The sequence below is a fragment of the Talpa occidentalis genome, unplaced genomic scaffold (genome assembly GCF_014898055.3).
Source record: "Talpa occidentalis isolate TD23 unplaced genomic scaffold, MPIMG_talOcc4v2.1 talOcc4.5, whole genome shotgun sequence".
NCBI lineage: Eukaryota > Metazoa > Chordata > Mammalia > Eulipotyphla > Talpidae > Talpa > Talpa occidentalis.
Genome location: NW_023604861.1, coordinates 109,909,129 through 109,934,376, shown reverse-complemented (window position 1 = coordinate 109,934,376; position 25,248 = coordinate 109,909,129). Strand labels below are relative to the sequence as shown.

Here is a 25,248-nt window from a genome sequence, read left to right as displayed (position 1 = left end):
AGGCTTCCTACCTCATCCTCTTTAATACTCACCTTTGGCTATGAACTCCCAGTGGGAATGACGCTGTACCACATGTGATGGGGTTTACCCAGATTTAAACAGCCCCCTGCTTGTCGGGATCTGCCTCCTCCCCACCCACATATTACCCTCTCCCGCCAGATGTTCCTACTTAACTGCTTGCACATGCATATCCATTCTTGCACATGGCCTTGGCCAACCCTGTGGGGCAACTGGGCAGCAAACGCCACCACTCATGGCCTGCTAGTTGTCTATCTGGCCAGAGGGGGCGCCCTTTTCCAATTCTCACGGAGCACTGTCTGTTGTGACTCCCTCCGGAGCACTCTGCCTAGTGGGAGCCAGGATCTCACCACCTGAGACAGGTGCTGGCTGCTTTATTGGTTTCCTAGTCTGTGCTCTTAAGCCTCCATTCCCTTGGAGAACTGAACTGGTTCCTTTAACTCTTCCCTCTTGCAACGTTTTCTTGTTTCTGACTTGTTGCCTTGCTTGGACTTGACTTATCCGTGGTTCTGGGACCTTGACCTTTTTTTTTTTTTTAAAGATTTATTTTTATTTATTTATACAAGCACTGGGTACAGTCAGAAGCGCAGGAAGGTGAGCGAACTCACCAGAGCCAGAGCGGGGAAGCAGAGCAGGCAGAAGGACCGAAGTACACTGCTGAGGGGAGCAGCAGGTGGCAGGAGAGGTCTGCGCGCCATGTGGGACCCTCCTCCGGTGGCCAGGGAGCAGCTGGGGATCGAACCGGCGCTGCAGAGGCTGCGGGCAGCTTCGCAACCCAGCGCTCAACTGCTGCGCCACTGGGGAGGCCCACCTTGACCTTTTTGTTAAAGACTTGTCAGCCTCTCCCCCTTTGATACTGTGGCCCATACATTCAGCCACTACTTACCCAGTGGCTGCTCTATTTGAGGCTTCTACACATCATGATTGGGAGAGATTCATAGCTGCCTTAAGTCTTCTTGTGCCACCAAGTCACTGTGGGGAGTGATGAAGGTGAGGTAGTTCTGCAAAGCTTTGGGGAACTTGCCCCATGCCATGATATGAAAAACAATCTCTTCCCTCTTCTTATATTTCATTCTGTAAAATTAAGTGTGTGTGAGCAGGAGTCATCCAGTTCAACCCTGTTTTCTGTCTTGCCTTCTTGCCATATCTGGTTCCTCTGCCTCTGGCCTCACCACCTTCTAGACCATCCTCACTGTCAGAACTTTCTTTCTGAAATTCTGATCTGATCCTTTTTATTCTCTATTTAAATGCTTTCACTGACTCCTGTTGCATTGGGATGAAATCAAACTCCTAAGCATGCTACAATGGGTGTCTGTACCTTATTCGCAGATCTGCCTTTTCTCCTGCATCACCCATGTTAACTCCTGACTCTAGCCAGGCTCATTTATCTGCAGAATCAGGCTCTCCCCTGCCTGCCTGCCTTTGGACTCATACTCACCTCTCTCCATGCCTTTCTTCCTGAGTCCTTTTCAAACCATCAAGATCTGCAGTTTTCTTCCCTCCACCACAATTATGGATACGACAACCATCACTCTCACCAACCTTAATTAAACATCTGGCTTTGCATCCCCACGGTACCCTACATTTGGCTTTATCACATTAGAAAAGCCTTTGAGAGTTGTCCTCGCTAGACAGGGGATGCCCTGGAGTACAGGACTATTTTTACTTGCGCCGGAGTGTAGTCTAGTATTCACAGCACCAGTGTTTACTGTTGAGTGAATGTGTGTGTGCATGAAGGAATAGTCACTTCCCACATACTGTATGTACACACCCCCAAGGTGTAGATCCCTGTGGGAAGCTACTTCACATCTTATTGAGAATATTTGCAAAGCACCTAGTAGTTACTTGGTGAATATCTGTAGAGTTAAGGAGGCATGAAAGCACATACATGAAAATTACGGAAACTTTAATTCCAAATGTACTGCCAGAGAACCACAATATCACCTTGCTTAACTGCAGTCAAAAGTATGCCAGAGGGAAAAACCAAAGATTAGAATTCACGCTCATCTTCTCGACCGTGTTACCTTCAGAGAATCATTTTACCTCTTTGGACTTCTGTTCCCTCATCTGTCAAGTGAGGTGTTAAAAAAGATATTTAACAAACATTTTAGAGTCAATCTTTATTAGAGGGACTGGAGCCAAACGACAGCTGCTTTCCAGCTGTCATTTTTTGGGCTTCATTGTGGATCATGTTCCTCAGCTCTAGGCAGAGCAGCAAAGCCAAGACCACGAGTTGGACCAGAGTTGGTCCACATGAGGCAGGAGCTTCAAGATCTCATCCTGAAACAGACCAGGGCAGGGTGGGGATGGGGGAGGCCAGGATGAGACTAGCTAAGAAAGGCAGGAGTGACAGCCTGCATCCGCAACTGCAGAAGCCAGAGGTTAACCCTGGCAGGGCAGAAGTTCTTACGGGGCTGGGCAGTGTGCTTGCAGGGGGTGCAAAAGTGCACCCCCTCTCCGGAAGTTTATGAGAAGACCCAGTGCATGTCACCAAGACCAGCTGTCTCCTGTCATCTGAAGGACAGGTGGGGTAGATAGTCTGTGTTCATTTTGACCATAGATGGCAGCCAGGAAGAGGTTAATTTGGGGTTAACCAGAGGAAGAAGAGTTTAATTTTATCCAAATGATCATGAAATGAGCTCACTTCTAAAGTAATGAGGTCTCCATGCCTGGAAGAGTTTACACAGCAGCTGAATAATTCCTCATTGGAGATGTATTAGAGATTCCTCAGTGATGAAGGCTGGAAAAATGATGTTTAAAGTTTTGTTTTTACCCCCCTGATGCCTTTGCATCTCATATTCTCCCCAAGACTTGTTTAGGAAAACACTTTCAGATTTTATTTTTTTATTTTTCAGATTTTATTTTATTTTTTTATTTTTCCTTTTGTGATGGGGTCTCAGCTTGCCCACCCTTTGGGAACTTTCTAAGTGAATGCCCCTCCTAAAGTGGGGCACCCTGGGCTGGAGATCAGGTGCCAGGTTGTAGCCTGGCCAGGGCCAATTTAGGGCCACCACAAATGTTTACAGGTAGTGGACCCGTTAATGCTCATCTGTCTTCTCTTTCTGAACTGAGCTGTTGCAGGAAACAGCTGAGTCTTGGCTTCTGCAGGTGCATCTCATGGCACCCCAGGTGATGGGCAGACTTCATTTCTCCCACTTTTCCCTGCTGGGATTGGACTTCAGATGTCTCTGTCGTATCTTTTCATCCTGATGCTGACTCTCAGGCTTGGGAGATATTTCTGTGCTGGGAACTTCATGCTGTTCCACCCTGGCCTTCTCAAGAACCTCACATTTCACCCCAAATGTTCTTTCTTTTATTCATTTCTTTTCCTTTTTCCTTTTTTTCTTTTTCATCTCTTCTTACTCAACTTTCCATGTCCCCTGAATACAACATTCCTTCTTGTGTGATATTTTTCAATTTCTTTGCCCTCCTGGTATCTTGGTGGATAGAATGGGGGTAGCTTGTCAGCTCCATTGTGCATTTGAAGAAAAATGCTCTGAGAGGTTAAGTGATGCGCTTAATTTACTGGCAGAGCCAATGAGGCCTGAAATCTGTTTTCCTGACTTCTGTCCAGACCCTGTCCTGGAGATCACACTGCATTTGCAAATAGCACTGGGATCACAAAGAGCAACAAGCTTTTCTTTCTGTGTGGTCATTGTACCAAGAGAATTTACCCAGGGGCCAATCCCAGGCCTCCAGAGACTCCTGGTGTGAGTCCATGCTGGAGTAAACAGGGTGACAAGAACAAAGGAACTTAGGCATTGTGTCATATTTTCCAAAGAAACTTGCCAGTCCATCATCTGTGATACTCCCAGAGTCTGTGAAGTAAGGACTGTGAGCCTCCTTGTGCAGGTAATGGTGGGGGGTGGACCAGCCCTGGGCCGATGCAGCGGTTTCTGGTCCACAAATCTTCCATGTGACTTTGCTTTAGGAAAATCAGGAAAAGGAAATGAATTGTTTCCTTCTGGTATCAAAGTAGTGGAGACCCTGGGTGGGGGGAGCAGGAGGTTGGGAGGAGCTGACCGTGGGCCCTGGATTTAGCAGTTGGCCTGAGAAGCAGGCTTGTGCAGTGTTTGGAGATGGGAGCTGGGCCTCAGGGCTGTGGCTGTGGGCAGACTCTGACTCTGGGGGTTGCTGGCTCTCACTAAGTGGGCTGGCAGAATATAAAGCCAGATGGGAGACAGAGTACAGTCTAGCGAATTAGCTAAGACATGGACGAGCAGAGCACATCCTCTTGGGAGAGAGCTGGCCTTCTAGGATGCAGTGGATACTCTAGGAGGTGTCTGAAGTGTGGAAGGGACCTGCTCTCTGCAGATGTGAGTCTTGTTATAATCTTGGATTATTTTGGTCACTTATTCAGCAGGCACCCACTGAAAATGAATAAATCTCCAATGTATTTACAGATTTTCTTATGAGGACTTGGTGTGTGTGTATGAGTGTGTGTGTGTGTGTATAACTACATCCACACCTGTATGTGTCTCTCTGTAGCTCACAGATATTTATTCTTATTAATGCACATAAGCAAACCAGGGGACTACAAATTACTCCCTCCATTTAGGGATTAGACAGTTGAGGCCCAAAGAGGGTAATTGGTTTGCTCAAAGCCCCACAGTTAGTCAGAAGCTGAGCTAAACTCCAACTCCATGCTTCATGAGTTATTTTCTGCTGCTTACCAGGTGTTAAGCAATTCCTAACATTTATGGTGTATGCTTTGAAGAGAAATAGAGAAATATGCCTCTGGAGCTTACTCAAGCTGGGCAAGGCTGATCCCTGAGACCTGATCCTGTAGTGCAGCCTGCTGGCTGGCACAGCCTTCCTAATGGGGCCTTCTCACTTCCAGAGGGTGAAGCCCCTGCTCTCGGGTGCCTGCTGAGGTCAGCATGTATACTTCTGTGGAGACCCTGAGCTTCCTGGGAAGCCTGTGTCTGACTGTGATTCTTTCTCTGTCCGAGTGTCCTGCTGCTGCCACCTCCCCCTTTGCTTTTCTGATGCAGCTGCTCGTCTGAGCTTTCCATGGCACATCTCTTACCCTACAGGGGCGCCTGTAAGAAACTCTGGGATGAGTCAGAACCTGGCTTCAGTGTCAGGTACATTTTTCACTTATTCATTGAAGATTTATTAGGCCTATCAGCCTATGCCAGGGCAGGGGGACCCTAACATGAAAAAAGTACTGCAGTCCCACCCTGGAGTTGCTCCTAGCCTAGAACAGAGGCCCTCAGAGACACCCAGCCTGAAGTGCTGCTGGGAACTCCAACTCCAACTGGCTCAGCACCTCTCCTGGGGTCAGTGCCCCAGTGTGCTGTGTTCTGCCAGGCTCTCTAGGTCCCACATCTGCCTGTGGAGCCTTACCGTGCTGTTCTAGGACTGCTTTGCCCACTGCTCCAATTACCTCTTGCTGTAGAACCACCAGCCCGAAACGTGCACGGATGGATGAGTGGGAAAACAGAATGTTCTCTGTACATACAATGGATTTTTTTTTAGTTGAGGTAGTGCTGGCTTATGGCAATGTCCCTTTAAATACATGTGAACCTATCACACCCACCATCAAAGTCCCAATAATCTTGTACCATAGTCTCTTGGGTCCTCTCGACCCTGTGTTTCCCTCTGCTCCCCCACCATTGACTCAGTTCTGCACTCAGAATCCAAGGGGTTGGTGTGGTCTGTTCTTTACTTTGTTTCTTTATATTCTGTATAGAGTGAAATCATGTGGTATTTGTCTTTCTTCTTCTGACTAATTTCCACTTAGGAAAATCCCCTCAAATTCCACCCATGTTCTTAGAAAAGGTAAGATTTTATCTTTCTTTATAGCTGAGTAGTATTCCATTGTGTATTCATACCACATCTTCTTAATCCACTCATCTGTGGCACACTTAGATTGTTTCCATTCCTGACTATTGCAAGTAGTACTGCCTTGACATTGGGTGTATGTATCTTTTTGAATTAGTGTTATCATATTCAAATGTATGTAATGTATCATATTTAAATGCATGTAACCTATATCTAGGTGACATACCTAGATGTAGAAATGCTGGATCTTGTGCTAGACCTGTTTTAAAAGTTTTGAGTGTTTTTCAGCCTTAAAAAGAGGAAATTCTGACACCACTTTCTTGCAATGACTTGTTTTAACTTACAAAGCCAGAGAGAAGTAGAGCTGGGGCAAAATCACCCAAACACTGGTCTCCTGGCTCCCAGGCTTGGCAAAAAACTTTGGGGCTCTCACCCTAAAGGACCTCTGAGTGCTATGAGCAGTCATGCCCTTGTCTGGTGGAGTAATGGGTCTATGAGAGAGCAGAGTCCTTGTTCAGTGGAGACCTGCCAGAATCTTAGAGGCTGGTCAGCCACTTGCTCTGCTAAGCAGGATCCATGAAGAGCTAGTGACCTTCTGTTCCCTGTAAGGCAGGAGTTCCTGCCTGTGTGTTCACAGTGCAATGGACATTTTCAGGTGAGTGGTGGTCAGTAGAAGCCTAGGACTGGCTATAGATAAAGCAAAATGCACTTTTCTTTGGGACATGCATGGTCCTCATTACCTCTGAGGTCATCTGTATAGCTTGTGACCCAGTTTGGGCAGCCAGAGAGGACAGTTGTCCAGGCGACGATCAATGTGTTTGCTTAATAGAGTGAATGAAGTTGGGTGGGAGAAATTCCCTTACACTGGTGTTAACTGCCACGTGGTCCACAGAAACGCGGTAGAGAATGTGGTCTCTAGGCCCCCCCATGTCTCCACCCAAGCAGGTATCCCCTTTTTCCCATGAATTCTCTGCCCTTTCCACACCTTCCAGGGCCTTTGAGCAGAGGAGGGTGAGCACATTTTGCCTTCTATGAGTTGTTTTCTCTGGTCTTCCCCACATGATTATAAGCCCCATAGGGATAGAAATCTAGAACAATAACAGCCTCTGTTTATGATTTCCTCCTTGCATCTGCATTTTATAGATGTTACTGTATTTAGAAAACAAGAACCTTGCCTCAGTGTGTTTGAGCCATTGTACAGAACATCACTGCCTCACTGCCTGGGCAACTTCTCTCAGCGTGGAGGCTGCAAGTTCAAGATCAAGGTGTCAGCAAGTTTGGTTTCTTCTGAGGTGTCTCTCCTTGGCTTGCAGATGGCCATCTTCTCTCTCTGTCCTCACAGGGGCTTTTCTCTGTGTTTTCACATCCTGTATGTCTCTGTGTTCTAATTTCTTTGTCTTAGAAGGGCTAAGTTAGCTTAGGACCCTCCCTGACAGCCTCATTTTAACTTCACTTTGGTAAAGGCCTTGTCTCAGAATACAGTCACTTTCTCTGCTGCCAAGGTTAGGGCTGAATTGGCAAGGGGCTGGGGGAGGTCAGACAGTTTAGCCTGTAACACACTGTAAGAATTTAACTATTTTATCCTTGTTTTACACCTGATGAAACTGAGGCTTGGGGATTAAAGTCATTTGCCCCATGTCACACCACTAGTTGCACTTGTCAGACAAGTCTCTGACTTCTGCATCTTCCTTTCCCACCACGGGGCCAAGTGAATCAGCTCTCAATCATTTCTGTGGCCTGCATGGGCTTTGCCTGGGGTATAGCACTGTGACTATTCACTGGTGAATGAGCCGGGAGGTTTGGTGCCAGAATTTGGGCAGAATATTGTGGCAGGTGTTCCCCAAAGCCCAGCATCCAAGGATCTAGATCTGGGGATTCTCCCAGCAGAGGATGGCCCTCAGAATCTCCCACACATTTTTCTAATCTGAAATGGGCATGATTAATATGTGGGAAGGAATCTCATTTCACAGCATTGTATATCTTTTCAGGGCTATTTAGCCACTGCCTCCTCTGAAAACACTAAAAACAATTACATAGTAATTAAGATGAATTTCTTGACCAATTTTAATAGCAAAGTGATTGATTTTGGTTTTCCTCCCCACTAAATATTTGAGTCCAGAGAAAGGTCTTTCTAGTTCTTTAAATTTGCAGCACTTTCTGCTTATCTTAGGAGGCCTGCTGTGGAGAAGGAGGAGATTGGCATAGTTAAGATGCACGATCTAAGCCAAACCCTCTTTAGCTGACTTTTTCATTGGTTTCCTTTGCATCAAAATCCATTTTTAAATCTATTTAGTAACCACAGGGCCCTGCACCCCAACCCAGCCCTGGAGGCCGCTGTGGAGATAATGCCCTTTCTCATTTCTCTCCAGCGTCTTGCTCTTCCCACTGGAGAACCCACAGGAATATAAATACCAGAAGGCAGCCTTGAAAGCAGGCCTTGTTTGCTGGCCCTCGACTGCACGAAGACTCACTTGTCTGCCTCCTTCCCTGCCCAAGGGTGGGCTGGATTTTTTGGAGAGTGGGAAGCCCTGGGGCCCTTTTGTGCTGCTCCTGAGACCAGAAGGTAGGTAGGCCGTTAATAGGGCTGCGAGAAACCCGTCTGCCCAGAAACAGCTTGGCCTCAGAGCAGCAGAAACCCAGAAGCTGGGGCCTAGGGGATGTGGGATAGCCAAGACATGGGCAGCTAAGCCCAAGCACTTTGTCTTGGAATAGCATGTTCCAGAACATTTTGAGGCATGCCTTTCACGTTTTCTTTGAGCAAAGCTGTTACTTCTTCTGGGAACCCATGAGCACATTAGCATCCTATAGGCTCTGGGGAGGATTGCTACAAAGAGACTTATCAACCCTTGTTTAACCAGGACTTATTTCTCAAACATACTTGGACCTGGGTTATTTTTTTCCCCCATGCCTATTAACTTCTCTTTACTTTGGGAGGTGCTGTCTTTAAAGAGAACCTTTGAGTAGGAATTCAGGCACAAGGGACTAAGATATAAACAGCTCACTTTTGGAGAGCAGGTTGGAGACATGGCCTTGCGCCGGCCAGGATGAAGACAGCTCCAGGAGAGGATGTGTAACAAGTTGATCTCATGCTGCAGCAAACTCAGAATTTGGGCTCTTTCATTTCCTCCTGACTCCAGAAAGAAGGAATCAGGAAGGGGAGAAAGGGCTGATAAAGGAGGGAGAGAAAGAAAGGAAAATTAATTATATATATTGAATATCTGTTATAAAACAATTTATATAGGAGGCAAATAATAGCACCATTTTATAGATGAAGAAGCTGAGGCTTAGAGACTGCTTAGCAGATTTTCATAGCTTCAGTGACAATGACATGAGCATGGTATGAATACTCCATATAAATGATAAGAAACAGAAGAGTCTGAAATCAGACTGCCTGCCCAGCTTCAAATCTTTTCTTTGTTGATGTGTAGACCGTCTCTTGGGACTAGCCAGTTTGGGTTGGTGCCTGTTCATGCTACTCTGTAAACTTAGGATGTGAGCAGATTATAAGGTTAAAAAAACAAATGGACCCAAACACCCTGGCAAAATGGAGGTTAAATGCCATGGGGGTGGAGTGGAGTTGGGGAGCAGAGCGGGAACCAGCGTAGATAATATTCGAAGGCAGGATTGATTTTTGCTATGTCATTTATTATTTTAGAAACAGTATTTCCTGTCACATAGCCGAATTAAATACCACACATATTTGTGGTTAAATATCATGGGTGGCAGAATATACATGCCAATAATACGGTACATGCTGGACTCCTCTGGGACTCTAGGTGAGGGTGTGCTCACGAGCTTTTTTTTTTTTCTTTAAAGATTTATTTATTTTTTTATACAAGAGCTGGGGTACAGGCCAGAGGCTTGGGAGGGTGAGAGGATTCACCAGAGATAGAGCAGGGAGCAGAACAGGCAGAAGGACTGAAATACACTGCTGAGGGGAGCAGCAGGCATGACAGGAGAGGTCTGCCACACCATGTGGGAATCTCCCTGGCTGGCCTGGAATCGAACTGGCGTTGCAGAGGCTGCGGACAGCTTCACAGCGCTGCGCTCAACCCGCTGCGCCACCAGGAGGCCCCTCACGAGCCTTTTTACTTGACTTAGGGTTTTGTGTTGTCTTTTTGTTTCAGACTTTTCGTTTCTCCTTTCAAGGGACAAATTCCATAGGAATGCTGTTTTGAACGCTTTCATGGCAAATCTTTTAGAACATTCTTCATGGTTGCATTTTGCACCTTGACTGCCCCTGGCTTTGGTTTTGTTTCCAGGACATCCATACAGGAGGATTTGGCTGCAGACCTCCAACTAGGGATGCTTCACAAACACCCCCTCCCCCCTCCGCCCCAATCCAGTTCCAGGGCTGCGGCTGAGGAGTTGGGCACTGGGGTGGCGGGAGCATTCCTTGTTTGGGGGTCAGCCAATGAAACCACACAGACACTGACACGAAGACATTCTTTTCTTTAGATTATGCAGCATTGTGATAGAGCAAAAAAGTCAGGCATAAAGGACTAAATTCAGCCCTCTGCACAGGCGAGGGCGTTGCTGAGGGTTCAGATGTGTGCATGGGGCTTGAGTAGGAGGCAGCCTTCCAGTGACAGTTTTGTTGGGGCTGATACCAGGCACTGACTGTGTGGTGGTGGGGGTGCCTTTCTGACCTCTGCGATACCTCTTCAGCATCAGTTGTCCCCAGTGCCTGGCAGAGAGAAGCCAGATCCAAGGAGCCATCCTGGAGGGTGGTAACTTCCACAGGTATATGCCGAGGTGGGGACAGCGACTCCAGCTGCAGAAAACCTAGAGTGCTTCCTCAGCAGCCAGATGCTTCTCATCTGATCTTGACAATCTGCAGGAAAAGGTACAACCTCATATTTACACTTTGTTCAAATGGTTTCTGAAGAAAAGGAAATGAAAACTACAAAGAACAACAGATGTAGATCCTTGAGAAGGGTGGGAGAAGGAAGGTTGAGGCAGGGAGATACACAGAGTTTGGGGAATTAGACAGTACCCTAAGATTGCCACTAGAAGAGGTAATTGCTTATTGGACAATAAATCTGAAAAATTGTTCATCACATCAGGTGGGACCGCCAGTTGATGCAGTCAAGGAGGGACCGGGAAGAGGGAGGCTGAGTTCCGCACACTGTTGTCAGAAGGACCCAGGTGGCTCCTGAGCTGGTGCTGCTCCTGGCAGTCATGGGGACAGCTGCCTCAGAATTTGCCCTTTCCAAAGCGATGGCCAGGAGGGCACTTGCATGTCTGTGGTGGGCGCTGTGCAGAAGTAGGCTCCTCTCAGGTGAGAACAGCTGCCTTCCGGTATAGAGAGTTCCTGCTCCAGGCTGTGGTGACTCCCATCTGGCCGCTTGCTCCTGTGTGAAGGATGGGCTGATGGGACGAGCTCAGGAGTGGCAGTTGGGACACTGGCACCAGCGAGCCACCAGCCTGTCTCTGGGCTGGTGGCTGGTGTCCAGCGTGGACTTTGGGATCAGATCTGCTCGCCATCCAGGTCTGCCTCATGCTGCCTGGTTGACTGCAGGCACATAGCTTAACATCTTTGAACCTTACTTTCCTCTTCTACCAAATGATGATAATATTACCCCACAGAGTTGTGATAATCAACTGAGATCATGCACATAGAACCCTGAGAGCACTAGGGGCACCTTGTAAGTACTTGATACATTTTTATTGGTGTGCTTAACCAAGCAAAATATCTCCAGTTTCTGTCTAACTCTAAAATTCAGTGATTCTTTGACCTGAGGAGAGCAATATAGTCACTTTATGGAAAACTGAGAAGATCATTTCAAATTACTCAAAAATTACTCCAAGTGAGGATTTGAACCAAGTAGCTGACTGACAGATTTACTCTGCAAAATTACTCCAAAAATTTATTGAGCTGCATCTCTGTCAGTCATCAGTAGGCAATGTGGAAAAGACTTTCACAAATAAGATGTGATCCCTCCCAGAAAAACCTCCCCTCTGGCCCTCAAGGAATATATGAATTTTCCCTAAAACTTGAACATTTTTATCTCCAAATTCTTTTTTTGGTGAGCCCACTTTTTCATACCAGTGCTTCTTATTCCTAAGACTTGTTGCAAGCATTTGCAATATTGTCAATAAGATTTAAGGTATAGCTACTTGTGAAAGGTTTGCTTTTTAAAACAATTTACAGTTAACTTGTGATAATCTCCAGTATGATTTCTTAAGTGGAAAAAAGAGTGGGAAGAAAGAAAGAGGAATTGTGTGTTATGCAGCCTTGTTTGTACAGGCTGTGGCCTACCCCCCCACCCCCCACCGCCCCACAATTCCTGTTTTTGGTACCGCATTTAGCATGGTAATAGAATGGGGATAATGAATTATTTCAGGGCTTCCCTAGATTTTTGTAGGGTTGTTAAAAATCTGGGTGCCTCGAAGAGACTGTGCTGGGCTTCTGTCACTTGTGTAAAGGGTTGAAAACCACTGTCTACCTATGTCCTTGTTATTCCCAGTGTGAATAGACAAGTTGTATCTCCTTTTGATTTGTTCTTGTGTTCAATATGCTCTGATGTTGCTTTGAAAATCGTCAGCTGAAAAGAATTCCAATAGTCTTGAAAAGAAGCAAACACTACCCTAGCCATGTTCAAACTTCAGAGATCAATTTCTAGAAATGTCTACTGTTAACTGGAATAAAAGCCTCAGTGATGGTTAGACAGAGTTTATTAGGTAATCAAAGTATTTGAACCCAGGTAGCTGACTGACAGATTTACTCTGCAAGAACTATTCCAACAATCACAAGTTTGAGTTTGGTTTATATGGGTAGGAACGGTGAATCTGTGACATAAAAAATGTAATTATTGGGGATGGGGAGGGGAGCTTCTGGTGCTAAGTTATTTGGACTTACAGATGTTGTTGTCATCTTTCTTCATGGAAGGCAAACACTGGGGTTCTAATCACTTATTTCTAAAGGTATCATGGAGATGCAATGGCTGGGTACCTACACTTTAAACCTTCTTTTTCTGCCTCCTGGGTTTTTAGTGGGCCTTGAAAGGCTGGTTGACCCACAAGCAAATTTTGGCATAACTGCTTCCCATTTCACAGACATCAAGTCAAGTGCTCCCTTTCTAGACCTGGGGTGTAGGCTGTTCCCAGAGAATGTTACAGCATGTTCACAACACCCTAATGCATTTTCCTTTACTGTCTGTGCTTCATTTGGAATCTCGTGCCTTGCAGTGTCTCAGAACTTTGTCTGGAATTGTCTGTTTTCTAAGAGTTTGCAGGGTAATCCAGATTGACTGAAAACAGACCTTCTAAGTGGATTAGGGCAGGCAGGATAGGGTGGAATCCACAACTGAAGAAAAAACCAGGGAATTGAGCCAGAGGAATCTTTGCTTTAGAGGGAGGCAGCTGGGAACTTGGTGCTGTGAGTCCTTGGGTTCTCAGTTCTGCACTAACTGGATTCTGCAGTTTGGAGAAGGCACTGAAATGCTGTTCACTTTGGACTGCCATGAAGTTTAAATGAAATGTTGCCTAAGAAAGGGCTCTGCCTCAGGGCCCTCAGGGAGGCAGAACTGTCTAGATCCAATCCCAATTGCAATGCAGAATTGAAAATACTCCTGTTAAATAGGTGGTGCTGCTTGAGTGCTTTCAGAGTCCAGTGTCTTAAAGCAGATGGACAAGCTTGCAGGTGACTAAAAGAAGACAAATTCTAGATTTATTGACTCTGCTCTTTCTCATCCCTCATGAGACCTGCTGTGCTTTGGACAGACCAAAACTCTGCACAGGAAGTGGCCTCCTTTTCCAGCTGCCGGTGGGGATGGGTTAGGAAAGAAGGAAAGCTCTGAAGGGAATTGGCTCTAGTTGTTTATTTTGGGCCAACTGACTGTTGGGGGCTTTGAGACTAGACTAGAGGAGGAGGTCGCAGATGGGGAGGTGGCTAAAGCGGTGAGGTGAGAATGAAATGACTGGAGAAAGGATTGATAAGAAAGGATAGCAAGAGGGATCCAGAGAGGAGAAAGAGGAGCACAGTGGGAAACAAACCTGCCCTTGACCCTGGGGGAGCTGGGAGGCTTATCCTCTCATCCCACATCCTGCCTTTCAGATGGGGACACGGTTTGGGCTCCTGTTGGGCACAATACAGAATTCTGGTTGGTTGAAGGAAGCTCACTTATGTGTGCAGAGCACCTCCTTTGGGAGAGTCCTACATAAGAGATGGGTGTGGGCCTCCCCGGTGGCGCAGCGGTTGAGCGCTGGGTTGCGAAGCTGCCCGCAGCCTCTGCAGCGCTGGTTCGATCCCCGGCTGCTCCCCGGCCACTGGAGGAGGGTCCCACATGGCACGCAGACCTCTCCTGCCACCCGCTGCTCCACTCAGCAGTGTACTTCGGTCCTTCTGCCTGCTCTGCTCCCCACTCTGGCTCTGGTAGATTCTCTCGCCCTCCCGTGCTTCTGACTGTACCCAGTGCTTGTATAAATAAATAAATAAATAAATGTTAAAAAAAAAAAGAGAGATGGGTGTGCTTTGCATAGATTTTGGATTCAAGATAGGAGATTTTTTGGGTGCAATTTTGCTTTTCAAAGCCTGTAATCACTTAAAAAGTAACTGGGTTGATTTTTAAAGACCATTTATTGAAGTAATGCAGTTTTGTAATATTGCATAGGTTCCAGTGTGTGATGGGATTAACTTCTTTGTCTGGCTGGTGGAAATCCCTCCCTTTTTTTTCCATAATAAGCAAACACTCTGAAGAAACCAATATCACTGTTCTACATTTTGAAACTACCAGTGGAAAACAGATGAGGAAAAACACTTGGATGGATCAGATTAGAATTCAGTCTGAAGCTGAATTATGTCTTCTCCTTTTTCTTCTGTTTTAATAAACCCAACTAAAGTAAATACTTGGACCACCTCTTACCCTATATGAACAATTATTTGGGCTGAATTCTTGAAGAGGGTCAGATAGGATGGGTGGGTCAAGAGATACTGGTGCCAATGTCCTGCCTCTGAGCCACCTGGTGGAGTTGCTGAAGAAAACGCTACTCTTCCTGCTCAGAAGGGAAAGTGCTTTATGGAAATGCTAACCTAACAGCAGTGACAGTGAAATGCCCTTCAGAGAGTGCCAGCTGGCCCAGCCTGCTGCTCCACCGGGTGTTTTTGTGCCCTCAGGAATGTGTGGATTTAGCAAAGGATAACACTGAGCTGCCATGTCCACAGTGGAGCCCCAGGCCTGCTCTCTCTGTGCCTTTCTCCTGGGCTTTATTCCAGCAGGTTTTGAGTTTTCCTATCAGTAGGTTTTAAGGATTTGCACTTTCTGTCTGTTTCCACATTTTGTTACAGAATCCCAGCACCAAGGCTTCTATACTTAATGTTAACACAACTGTTTTTGAAAAAAAATTTCAGTTAGGTGTCAACTAATATACAAGTACTTTAGAGTTGGAGAGGACCTCAGAAATGATTCTTATCTAACCACTGACTGTCCACAGAGGCTGTGCCTACAGCTAGTGATTGGCAGAGCTGCACTCTGCATCAAGTCACCCAGCATCCCCAGTTAGTGCTGCTCAATCTGGTGTCATTAGAATAATTTCAGTGATCAGTGCTGTTTTAGATTGGGATGAAGTGACTTGTGTTCACATTCTTCTTATTTCCTAGTCTACTTATATATCCCCCCCCAAATGATTACACAAAAATTCATACTCAAATGGTCATATGAGTATTATTCATAATATAGCAGTCAAATAGAAGAAACAACATATGACCATCAATTGATGAATGGATAAACAAAATTGGGTATACACGTAATGAAATATTATTCAGTCATAAAAAAGAGGTGAAGTTCTGATATGTGCTACCACATGGATGAACCTTGGAAACTTTGTGAGCAAGAGATGCCAGCTTAAAAGACCATATTGTTACAGACTGTTTACAATAAAATGTTCGGACTAGGCAAATTCACAGAAAAAGTAGATTTGTGGTTGCTATCGCCTTCAGAAGGGGGTGAATAAGGAGTGGCAGCTGTTAGGTATGGGGCTTATTTTGGGGTGATAAGCATTTTTCCAGAACTAGAGATTGGTGATGGTTGCACAACTCTGTGAATATACTAAAAAACACTGAATTGTCACTTTTTGAAAAAGGGTGAATTTTATGTATGTGAGTTATGTTTTAATAAAGCTGTTATGTAAGAAAAAAAAGTCCTGATTCTGCTTCTTATTGGTTGGGCGATTTTAGGCAATGACTCCAAATCCAAGTAATCTCAGCCATGAAATGGAAATAATGATATATACCACCCAGGGTCGTTTTGATAAATGAGATCATGAATTTGAAAATGCATCTGAACTCTAAACCTCACATGTATTTAGGTTGTGAGTGGGTTATAAGATCATTATAAATTGGGTTTTTAATCTATATTTTTTATATTACTAGTAAGGTCTGATTATAATAATCATTCAAATAAAATCTTTTAGAATTAACTTAAAATATTGTAGTTTTAAAAGCTGTGTTTGAAGAGCTAAACGTTTTTGACCTTTTTACCCTTTTAACATATTTAAGTGTACAGTATTGTTAATTCTGCGCGTCTTCAACAGATCTCCAGAAATTTTTCATCTTGCTTGATTAAAACCATATGTCTGTTGAGCACCATTCTATTTTCTGCTTCTATAAATTTGACTACTTTAGATACCTCTTTTAAGTGGAATCACCCAGTAATTTCTTTTTGTGCTTGACTTATTTTACTTGACATAATGTTTGTAAGTGACACCCATGTTGAAGCTGTATGTCACATTGGTTGATTTTCATATGTTGAAAATGTTCTGTGTGTGCTTGAAAATAATTTGCATTCTCTTGCTATTGGGGGCATAGTTCTGTATGTCTGTTTGGTCCGTTTGTTCATAGTGTTGTATACGTCCTTTGATTTCTTATTGATCTTCTATCTGAATGTTCTATCCATTGTTGAAAATGGGATATTGAAATTTCCTACTATTATTGTTTGCTGTCTATTTTTCTTCAAGTTTTTAAACATCTGCTTCATGTATTTGTGTGCTCTGATTTTTTGATATATATTTGTAATTGTTGTAGCTTCCTGATAAGTTGACCATTCTATCATTCTGTAATGTCCTTCTTTGTCTCTTGTGACAGTTTTTGGTTTAAGACCTATTTTGTCTGATATTAACTTCATCTCCTGCCCTCCTTTGGTTTCTGTTTGCACAGGACATCTTCCATCCTTTCACTTTCAGTCTATAAGTGTCCTTAAATCTAAAATGAGTTTTTTTTGTAAACAGCATGTGGCTAGATCTTTTTAAAAAATCAACTCAGCCATCAAAAGCATTAGCGTTTTTAAGCATTCTTTGAACTCAATTTGTAAAGCTGAATGTTTTTAAAACAAGTGTTTTTCAGAACGAAACACTAGTAACTTGATCTCCTTTCATTTTATATTCTTATCTTTCTTCTTTAACAGAGACAACAAATCTGACTCATTGACGAGACCATAATCTGATTGCAAAGATGTGTTCTACGAACCCAGGCAACTGGGTCACCTTTGATGATGATGCCGCTTTTCAATCTTCTCAAAAGCCAAAGAATTTTCCTCTGGAGAATCAAGGCATCTGTAGGCCAAATGGACTTAAGCTGAATCTCTCTGGTCCTAAGGAATTTCCCAGTGGCTCTTCCTCCACTAGCAGTACCCCTCTCTCCTCTCCCATCATCGACTTTTATTTCAGTCCAGGACCTCCAAGTAACTCTCCTCTTTCTACACCCACCAAAGACTTCCCAGGTTTTCCTGTTATCCCCAAAGCAGGAACTCATGTGCTTTATCCTATTCCGGAGTCATCTTCAAGCAGCCCACTTACACCAGGAGGAGGTTCCTCCTTTTTGCCTGCGAGGCCATGTCTGTCCCATGCTTCATCACCCAGTGACCACTCAGGTACACATCCAGCTCCCAAAGTGGGTCTTGCAGATGAAATTAGCCCTCACCAGGCTGCAAACCCGGGGCTCCAAAGTGATACCTCCCAGTTTCAATATTTTCGTGAGGACTGTGCTTTCTCAAGTCCATTTTGGAAAGATGAGGGCAGCGCTTCCCAGGTCACCATTGATCCTCCAGGAAGCAGAAAGACATTCCCATCAAGGGGCAAAGAGATACCTATGGAGCAAAAAAGCCTAAATCAATGTTCTCTCAGCTACATTTGTGAGAAGCTTGAGCATCTCCAGTCATCTGAGTACCAAGACTCCCTTGGAAGTTTGTCAATACAGTGTCTGCATGCTGAAGACACTGCCTCTTCCTTTGTTCCCCACACACTCTTCAGAAGTCAGCTCAAAACTGGATGGTCTTTCATGCTGAGAATTCCTGAGAAGAAGAACATGATGTCTTCCCGGCAGTGGGGACCCATTTTTCTCAAAGTCTTACCTGGAGGAATTATGCAAATGTATTATGAGAGGGGGTTAGAGAAACCATTTAAAGAGTTACAGCTAGATCCACATTGCAGGCTTTCTGAACCCAAAGTTGAGAACTTCAGTGTGGCAGGAAAAATCCATACTGTGAAGATTGAACATGTATCTTACACAGAAAAAAGGAAATACCATTCTAAGACAGAACTAGTTCATGAACCAGACATAGAACAGATGCTGAAGTTGGGGTCTACAGAGTACCGGGACTTCCTTGATTTTCTGACGACTGTGGAGGAGGAGCTGATGAAGCTGCCAGCTGTTCCAAAACCCAAAAAGAACTATGAGGAACAAGAAATTTCCCTGGAAATTGTGGACAACTTTTGGGGAAAAATCACAAAAGAAGAAGGAAAATTGGTGGAAAGTGCTGTGATAACTCAAATCTGTTGCCTCTGTTTTGTGAATGGGAACACAGAATGCTTTTTAACCTTGAATGACCTTGAGTTGCAGAAGCGAGATGAACACTATTTTGAAAAAGACCCAGAAAAGAAGGGGATTGTTATTCTGGACTATCATTTTCATAAGTCCGTGAAAGCACAAGAATTTGAACAATCAAGAATCATTAAGTTTGTACCCCTGGATGCCTGCCGGTTTGAACTGATGCGTTTTAAGACTTTGTACCATGGAGAAGATCTTCCCTTTTCTCTGAAGTCTACAGTTGTGGTCCAGGGGGCATATGTGGAGCTTCAGGCCTTTGTCAACATGGTCCCGTCGCAGGCCAGTTCCTCGAGGTCCTGTGACAACATAATGATACACTTTCCTGTCCCATCACAGTGGATTAAGGCTCTCTGGACCATGAACCTCCAGAGGCAGAAGTCCCTGAAAGCCAAGATGAATCGCCGGGCATGTCTGGGGAGTTTACAAGAGCCTGAGTCTGAACCTGTCATACAGGTCACTGTGGGGTCAGCGAAATATGAGAGTGCTTACCGGGCTGTGGTGTGGAAGATCGACCGGCTTCCCGATAAAAATTCAAGTAAATAGCAACACCCCAAGTTGACTTTCATGTGAAATAGATTAAGTGTTTTCACCCTCCTTGGACTGAGATAGGCTCAGACAGATGGTAATAACTTTAGTCAGCTGAGGCCATGTTTCCATCGCTTGGTAGGAGACAGAACATTTAGTCAAACACCTGGGTTATTTTTAACTCTTGCGTCTATTCCACCAGATAAGTTTAATTTAAAAAAATTTTAATATCGTAAGAAATACCATCCTAGGCTAAGATTTTGTTGTGAATGGTGAGGGAATATTTGCAGTTCAACTTCTGGACATCAACCATCCCCCTCAAATATTAGAAATGTTCCTCACGTGGCTTAGATTTCTTAATGAACCTTCAAGCATCTGTTATCCATGAGTACTTTTTTCTGTAGTTTCAGCCACTACCACTTCCTTCTTAGGATTTAACTTCCTGATCTTTGAAATAAGACTGGCTTTTTTATCCAAATTGATTTATTTGTATGAATAGACCAACTTGATCATATCTATTAGCTGTTTCAAAACCAGGTAGCTATAACCTATGTGTTTAAAATTCAGTTAATTTTAAACATTTTGAAAAGAAAACAATTAATGTAGACATTCAAAGCTTGCTTTGAAGAGATCATCCTACACCTCGTTTATTTTAGAACAGTTAGTAGTGGGTGTAGAAGAGCAAAAAAGCAAATTTTGAAATTAGGACTCACTGTTTTAGTTGCATTATTTCTAGCAGAACACTGGGCTAAGAAGTTAAGTTGGGGACAGATTTGAGTTGATGCATTTATTCATTTAACCAAAACTTTTTTAAGCACTTACTGTATACCAAGAGCCACTTCAGATACTAGCAATAGAGATAAATCAGGTCTCCAAAATACTGATCCAGTCTTTCAGGGAAATTTAAGCTCCTCTTAAGGCCCTCCAGGCTGTGGACTTCAGAGGAAGCATTTTTGTTCAGTTAGCTCCATAGCAGTGTTTCTCAAACCTGAATGAGGTTTGAGAACCTGAGAACTTTTAAATAATCTTGACGTTTTAGGATTCATTCCAGGTCTGTCAATTAAATCAGAATCCCTGGGGGAAGGACTCAAGCACCAATATGTTTTGAGAGTGCCTCAGTTGAACCTATTGTGTAGCCAGGGTTGGGGGATACTGTTCTGTGGGCCTTGCAATGTTCTGGAGCAGGAAGAGCGAGCCCCTGACTGAAGTGGGTTTTAGGGCAACCAGTGGGCCTCCCCCTAAGGGCTGCAGGGGCATCTTGTCCGTCTTTGCAGTTTGTTGCCTTAACATTTGTTGCCTTGTTGTAGGTTGGGTGATGGTCCAGCAGGCTAAGGACACAGCCCAGTTGACTGGGGAACCCATAACCCTGTGCAGAAGGGAAGTCTGTGGTGGCCCTTCCAAGCCCTCCCTCACTCTTCTCCATTCATGCCAAGTTCTGCTCCTCATGTTCTAATGACTCCTATTAGTTACAGTTCTAGTCCCAATCATGAGCGAGGATCAGGGCGAGGAGGTGATGAGAGCATGGTCCACGGATGGCCCCACCTCCTGGTCATCTGCAGTGTGAGGGGAATATCTTCCATGATATAATCCACAGAGGCGATATTTCCTGTTTTCTTTTATAACTTTTCTTAGGAAAAAAGTTAAAGCCTTTCCAGATGATGTTCCTCCCAGGGAAACAAGTTTTGAGTAGAAGATTCCAAACGATCTATTCTAGAAGTGACATGTGCTACTTTTAGGTTAGAGGGGTTATTAAAATCAGAATATTATTGCCTTTTATTTTGCTAAACAAAAAGGAAAAGAGGAAAGTGGGCCAGAATCCTTGCTTAATCTCCCGGATCCATAGAACTCCTTCAGAGTCTGGGTGGTTTTCCTGTGACCCTAAAGATGGCCACTGGGACTGGAACAAAAGGCCAAGCAGAGCTTGCATGTAGATTTGCAGTCACAATTATGCCTCTGAGAGAAGAGCACAAAGGGCTCGAGCCTGCTGGCTTTTTGAGGGAGGGTCGGGGTGTGGAGGGCGGGCTTGGGGTTGGGGGTCCAGGCACTCGGGAGGCTCTGGTGAACAAAGCCCTTCCGCTGGACTTGACCATGGCAGTCATGCCTAGTTTTTAGACTGAGAACCCGAACAAATCATTCTTTTCCAATTTTGGAAGGGGAACAAATATGAAACTCCCAGTGAAATGGATTCTGTTTATAACGTTGCATTTTCCCAGTTAATGGCGTGGTTGTTGATTCAATCAACAAGAATTTGAGAAGAAGGCTCACTGGTGAACTCATTGCTTCCTAAATTTCCTCTAAGTTGAGTGCTGGGTGTTTGGGAGGGACGGATAGAAACATGATCCCAGCTCTCTGGAGACATAACTGTCTAGTAGCCAAGATGGGCTTGGACGTAACTGTGCAAGTGCCTTGTGGAAACGTGCTCTCCTCTGGCATGTACAAACACATGGCAGTGACCCCGGAGAAGGGGGTGAGAAACTGCCAGGGCACTGGAAGGCTGTGTTGAAGAGATGATAGTTAAGCTTGATGTGCAAGGATCAGTAGGATTCCATGGAGAACAGAGACAGCAGAAACAAGGGCATGTAGGTGGGGGGCTTACCCAGGCTTTGGGACTGAGTTGGTGGAGAAGAAACAGCAGAAACCATGCTGTGGGATGTAGCATCTGTCTGTCAACAGGGCCCAGAGTGTTTTCAGGCAGGGTTGTGAGGGAATCAGCTTGTTTTAGAAATGCATGCGTTGTGGAGGAGAGATTCAGGAGTAGATTATAGACAGGGATGCTGGTAGAAGGTCAGAGATACTGAGCAAAGCCAGTGACAGACAGTGGGAGCACTGAGGTGGTGAGGGCTGCTCTGGGGAGCAAAAGAAATCATCCCATACCCCTCTGCGTTCTCTGGCACCAGGAGGGTTAGTGAAGGAAAAACAATAATGTGAAGAATTCACATACTTGTAAATTCTTAAGAATAATGGAGCAGACCAGGAATATTTATCGTACATTTTGGGGCATCAAGGAGAGAGGTGGAGCACTCTGTGACAAGAAGTGGTGACCTCATCCTCTGAGAGTAAAGGTGAGATCTTAGAGCATACATGTTTACTGATAAACCTGGAATTGGGTGAGACTTCCCCAACTGCATTCTTCTAGGTCATAAAAGGGACAGCAGTGATTGTTGCTTCTGTTAGGAAAAGGACAGCAGCTTAGAACATTTGGTCTCTTATTAGGGAGGAGCTAAGGATTTGGGCAAGAACAGAAGTTTCTCCCAGCTTCAAGGCCTTCATTGCTCTCAGGCAAAACCATCTGCACTCTTTAAGTAATGGTAAGATTCTTCCTGAGGCTCACGGGGCCTTGACTGACCTCTGCGTTCCCTTATCAAGGTGACAAGAAGTCCTTCTCTCGGCTTAATTGAGGAAAGTCTATTTGATCTTTTGGGGGCGGGGACTGAGCCCCACAACCCCACTGAAATCTAGAGGAGGTGCCTCCAAAATATTGACAGATTATCTCTGGACCTGAGGGTAAGTGAGGTGATGGGAGGAGGTTAGGGTCTTTGTTTTTGGCGATGGTGCCTGTGACGCAGAGTCTGGGATCCTCTCATCACATCTTCTAAAACCTAAGTATCTCCCAGCCCTTGCTGCAAGGGAGAGTCATTAAGTCACTAGAGCTTTAAAAACATATCCATATTAAAGTCCAGTCCTACCAATCAGACTCTTGGGGATGAGGTCCAGGCCTTGGTGACTATGAAAGGCTCTGTCAAGAACCAGGGTTGAGGATGCTGAGCTGGCACCTCTCCTGGGAAGACTGTAAGTGCCCAAGGTAGAGCGTATTCCTCCCTGCCCTGTGCACCCCCACCGCATTTACTAGTAGTGAGCTCACTGAGAACAATGACAAGAGTGGACATTCCCAGAAGCTGGCTGGCCTCGATCTTGGCCTTCAGAATTCTTTTGGAGTGTGTGCCGCAGCCTGGTGGCACACACAATGCAACACTTTACAGGCGTTCTAGTCAATTATATGGTTATAATTCACTGCACAGTGCCTTTGGGATCAAAGTGGCTTTGTCAGGCCTGCGTGCAAAGCCAGGCCCAGAGAAAGGCCATGGGGCCACTTCAGGGAGAGTGGGGGTGGGCTGCACCCTTCTGGGATCACGTGACCCTGCCAAGCTTTCTACATCTTTGCAGTGGTGGGGAGAGAGGGTAATGCCAGAGTGAGGGGGTGCTTGGCAAAATTTGCCTCTGAGAAGCCTCGAAAGATAAGACTGGTGCAGAGAGCAAATCTATGTCCTAAGGCAGTGCTCCTCAAGCTTCTGTGTGCACATGAATAAACAGTTACATGCAGATTCTGATTCAGCACGTGGACCCTAGGTACCACGTTTCCCGTACATGCTTAAGTGATGCTAAGGCCCTGCCCACACCTAGAGTAACAGGGCCTTAGGATGTGTCTCTTTTCCTATATGACTTTAACATCAGGTGGATGTGTTTAGAAAAATAGAATATTTTTTAAAAATCTATAAAACATAACCCTTTTCAGGCCAGTTTCTGGGAAAAACCTATATTATGAGAAAAAAGTAATGGAAACTAAGGAGAATATATGAGCTGAGAAAGCATGCAGTAATTAAAAAAAATTATTTTCAGTGCCTCTCCTGTGGATTTTTGAGATCAGGTTTGACCTTTCTTTGTCACTTACTTGTGATTTCAGGGCAGGTGGAAAGGCTGCCGGCCCTGCATGTCTGTTAATGTGTCCATGCTTAATATTCCTTTCACAGTTTACAATAAAGGTTGGCCTTAGGCAGGTAGCTCTGGCCGTTCATTCAGACCAAAGCATGAACAAGACAGAGGGACAGACTAGCCTTTCCTGAGACAGCTTTTCTTGGGGGATGCAAGGGTTAGGAAGGGAGGGGAGAAGGAAGGAGAGGAAGAGAAAGGAATTGAAGAAGAAGAATGAGAACACTGGGTCATGTAGAGTTAGGAAGGGGAGTGGAGGTGGGAGAGGGTCAATGAATAAGTTTTCTCTACCGTCCCAATTTCATCAATTTAAAAATATAAATCGCCTTTGGTTTTTCTGTTCTTTGTCATCGGCCCATGGATTGCTCTCTCCTCCACTTGTATCAGCATCTTACCCCTCATTCCCAACACTTCTCAGCAACTGTTTCTGATGTCAAACATTTTGGCTCAGGGGGCACCAGATACGGACTAGAGACCTATAAGTGGATTTTGTGATTTTTCATCCCCCTCTTTAGAAAGTGATGGGGCAAGAATAACAACTATGGAAGCCCGAGAGTGCCCCCTGGTGGTAGTACTGAGACAAGCAACATGTTTTTCCTTTAAATTCCTTTTTTAAACTGTGACAAGTGTCTATTGAGCCCAAAACGTGCCAGCCATTGTGCCAGGGACAGACACGATGCCTCGCCTCTTGGAGATAAAAATCTAAAGGGGAGCGTGTCACTAAATATCATTGAGTATTTACAGTATTTAAAAGTCAAGGAAAATGTGCCAGAAAAACTTGAAAGGGAAATGTTTTCTTTCATCTTTTATAAGGTGTGTGTTTTTTTTTTTTTTTTTAAAGAAAAGCAGGTAGAAAGATTTTGTTTTAAACATTTTTGGAGTTCTAGGTCTTCACTTTTAATTGCAAAAGTTTCCAAATAGCTTTTTTCTTATAAAATGTAATAACAAATTAGTTTCAGCTTTAAAAGTATAGAATTTGCAGTTCCTTTATTAACAAAATTATAGTCATACAATAGTAACATTAATATAAACATTCCATTTATAATGGAATCGCACTTGGCAAAATAATCTCTATGTTCAGCACTTCTGTCTGTACCATGAACTTGGTGTACTTGCTGCCTTAGGGTTCTCTGTGTGACAACTGGTTTAATCCGCACAGCAATCGCACCAGGTTCAAGTTATCATTCTCTCTGAGGCTCAGAAAGATTAAGTAACCTGTATAGGATTACATAGCTATTAAGTAGCAGAGCTGGTATGGGACTGTGGATATTGGGACTGTGGATAGAGGGGATCCAGTGTTTGTGTTCTTAACCAGTACCATCAAGGACCTAAGAGCTCCTGAATTAAGTTTAAATGAACTTACTGTGTCCTTGCTGCAGAAGGAAGGC

General features: G+C 44.6%; 1 protein-coding gene across 2 annotated transcripts in view; it reads left to right on the top strand.

Annotated features, from left to right (window-relative positions):
• STON1 (stonin 1) overlaps window positions 1-25,248 on the top strand; it is a 41,994-nt gene that overhangs the window by 8,777 nt on the left and 7,969 nt on the right. Inside the window, exons 1-2 of one of the 2 annotated variants that reach the window (XM_037528087.2) lie at window positions 7,956-8,368; window positions 17,208-19,163. In XM_037528087.2, the coding sequence (XP_037383984.1) occupies window positions 17,255-19,163 (1,909 nt within the window). In that variant the 5' untranslated portion in view covers window positions 7,956-8,368; window positions 17,208-17,254. Of the gene's footprint in view, window positions 1-7,955; window positions 8,369-17,207; window positions 19,164-25,248 lie in introns of those variants that run through there. The other variant, XM_037528086.2, reaches the window with a different exon arrangement.